At 33.5% G+C, this 2,500-nt stretch overlaps 1 protein-coding gene across 1 annotated transcript in view; it reads right to left on the bottom strand.

The window, feature by feature from the left end:
* The window catches only part of LOC144444681 (atrial natriuretic peptide-converting enzyme-like), a 16,678-nt gene that overhangs the window by 4,033 nt on the left and 10,145 nt on the right, over positions 1–2,500 (bottom strand). Inside the window, exons 13-15 of the mRNA XM_078134191.1 lie at positions 1,776–1,899; positions 1,259–1,369; positions 213–265 (exon numbers count right to left, since the gene is read on the bottom strand). Coding sequence (XP_077990317.1) covers positions 213–265; positions 1,259–1,369; positions 1,776–1,899 — 288 coding nt within the window. The remainder of the gene's footprint in view (positions 1–212; positions 266–1,258; positions 1,370–1,775; positions 1,900–2,500) is intronic.

Below are 2,500 nucleotides of genomic sequence, written 5' to 3'. Positions count from 1 at the left end.
TCTTTCAGCAGCAAAACAAACTTCCAAATCAATCATTCGAACATATTTCGATATTATGTATATAAAATGAATGTATGTAAGTGTATGAATGTATGTATGTATGTATGTATGTATGTATGTATGTATGTATGTATGTATGTATGTATGTGTGTATGTGTGTATGTATGTGGGTTTTTTATGTTTGATTTATATGATGTATTAAGTATACTCACTGACGTCCTTACATGACAGAGATACAACTTGGTCATTCAAACATTTCAGGTAGCTTTAAATAAAATGTAAATACAATCAATTCAGTAAGGGTTATTCATACTGAATACCTGTTTAGCAGACAATAAATCAAAGTTGATGTGATGTCAAAGCACAAATTGAAATAAATGATTATTACTTGTTGCACAATCGTTCGTACATAAGGAATATACCATTATATAGTATATATGTATATGTATGCACTCACTTAACTAAAATTAAATATTTATCAAAACACATGCCCAGACAAACAAAAGATGTAACGCTATACATGTTTGGACTTGGTAGGTCTACTTATCTCCCCTCCCCACATGAACAACCCGTGGGTCAACAGAGCCGCTTTTCAATAGCTTGTGTTGTCCGTAATTCAATTCAATGATATGATATGCAACATCTGATTTCATTTAATTTTGACACAATGATGGCATATAATGGGTGATATATACAAGTCACTTTATTCCATCATATTATCGAATTCGACTGAATGACGGCATTTTGAAGAATTTCACTTCTAAAGGTCTGTACGTCACTTCCGTTTAATATCTGATCGATATCATATACAAATAAATAAAAGTGAATGAAATCATTTTATCTCGGTGAAACTTAGTGAATTCACAAGGCGTTCTTTCACCTAACCACTTTCCGTAAGACTTTTCCAATGAAATAAAAGAAAATAAGTAAACAAATGCAGTATTTTTATATATAGTCATGGAACTTTGTTCCAAAAGGCGCCAATATCTGTTGTAAAAATCAATCATTCGTAGAATAGCCCAGCCACTAAAAGACGTGCATAAAGTGTCTATCACACCGTACAAGGTATTCGTTTCAGGTGTTATCATTATATTTGAACATGACCTTGACCTTTCGGGTCAATGACAAATAACAGCAGTCTTTGGATAAGAATTAGTTTTCAAAATATTAAATCGTATTTTTGAAAATAGATTTTATCATCTTTATCATTATTTTTGAATTCGAAATTGTAAATTCTGAAATGAGGAAGCATTTTTACCTTTCATCCCCAAAGGCCTCTCGTATAAAGTTTCCTGTGTTTGACCATGCTTGTAATCTTAAGGGTCTGCCTACATAGCTGTTATGTATTCCACTAAAGTGTGACACTGTCCTGCAAATGATGAAAACAAACGATCATGAAGAGATATTGGAATTTCCTACGAAAACTCATTTTTCCATGCGGCTATATATAAGAATATGGGTTGAATACACATTTAATGCTCTCGTGACTGTCTAGATAATAGGCCAAAACATGTCATTGACAGTTGTTCATGTATACACTTTTTTAACATTAACTTAATGATAACAGTACATACGTTTTTGAAGTCACGCATACAACCTCCAAAATTTCGCTGTTCTGAGGATCACAGTTTAAAATTAACATGGCCACAATTGAGTATATATATACTAAGCAGTTTCATATGAACATATAGTATAAAATAACTCTGCAAAGCCTGTACTTTTATTTATTAATCTCTAAGTACCTTAGAAATAAATAACACTGTTACATTACTCACTTGAAGCCTAGTTCATTGCATACAATCTGACTGTGTGTTTCATTCCAGTCATTAATACACACTGGCCTCAACACACCATTGTAACTCACAAACAGCAGCGAATCATGGTCATTGTTTATTTGAGCTGCAATGCAACATAGGTACATTAAGTTAAAAATCAATATCATCGCCCCATTTCTTCAACACTATTCTAACATGTTAATCAGTTCTTGTTTATTGTAATTTTCTCATTAGTGAAGGTATTTTTGCGGTGGCTGAAAACCAGCACGATAATGAACAGCAAAAGAAATATTTTGATCTTAGAGAAATGGCAGTGGACCACAGAACAACACATGTTTGAGTCAGTGTTTTTACAAATGAGTCGAGTCTATCAGCTGAACACTTGCTTTGAATATCTTCCCGCTCATGTTCATTGTCTAAGATCAAATAAACAAACAAAACAATACAAATCTTTTCAAAAAAATGTTGCGGACTCCCGTACTTTGGGGTAATGATCAGAATAAATGTGTTTGTACCATGGGAACTATATCATGAGCTCGAAGGCGAGTCAGATTTCAATGAATGGATGAACACAAATACCATTATTCCAACTAACTTTACTGGAATGAATTTGTGCATTTTCAGGGTCAAATTGCTGAAATTACCCGAATCGAGGTTGGGCATGGTTTGGTAAATGGGCTCAGGTATTGGGACACGTGTATAGACCTATTGGTAAGGACCATCCC

Source organism: Glandiceps talaboti, chromosome 13, assembly GCF_964340395.1.
Source record: "Glandiceps talaboti chromosome 13, keGlaTala1.1, whole genome shotgun sequence".
NCBI lineage: Eukaryota > Metazoa > Hemichordata > Enteropneusta > Spengelidae > Glandiceps > Glandiceps talaboti.
Note: the sequence above shows the minus strand (reverse complement) of the source record. Positions and strands in the feature narration are given on the sequence as shown.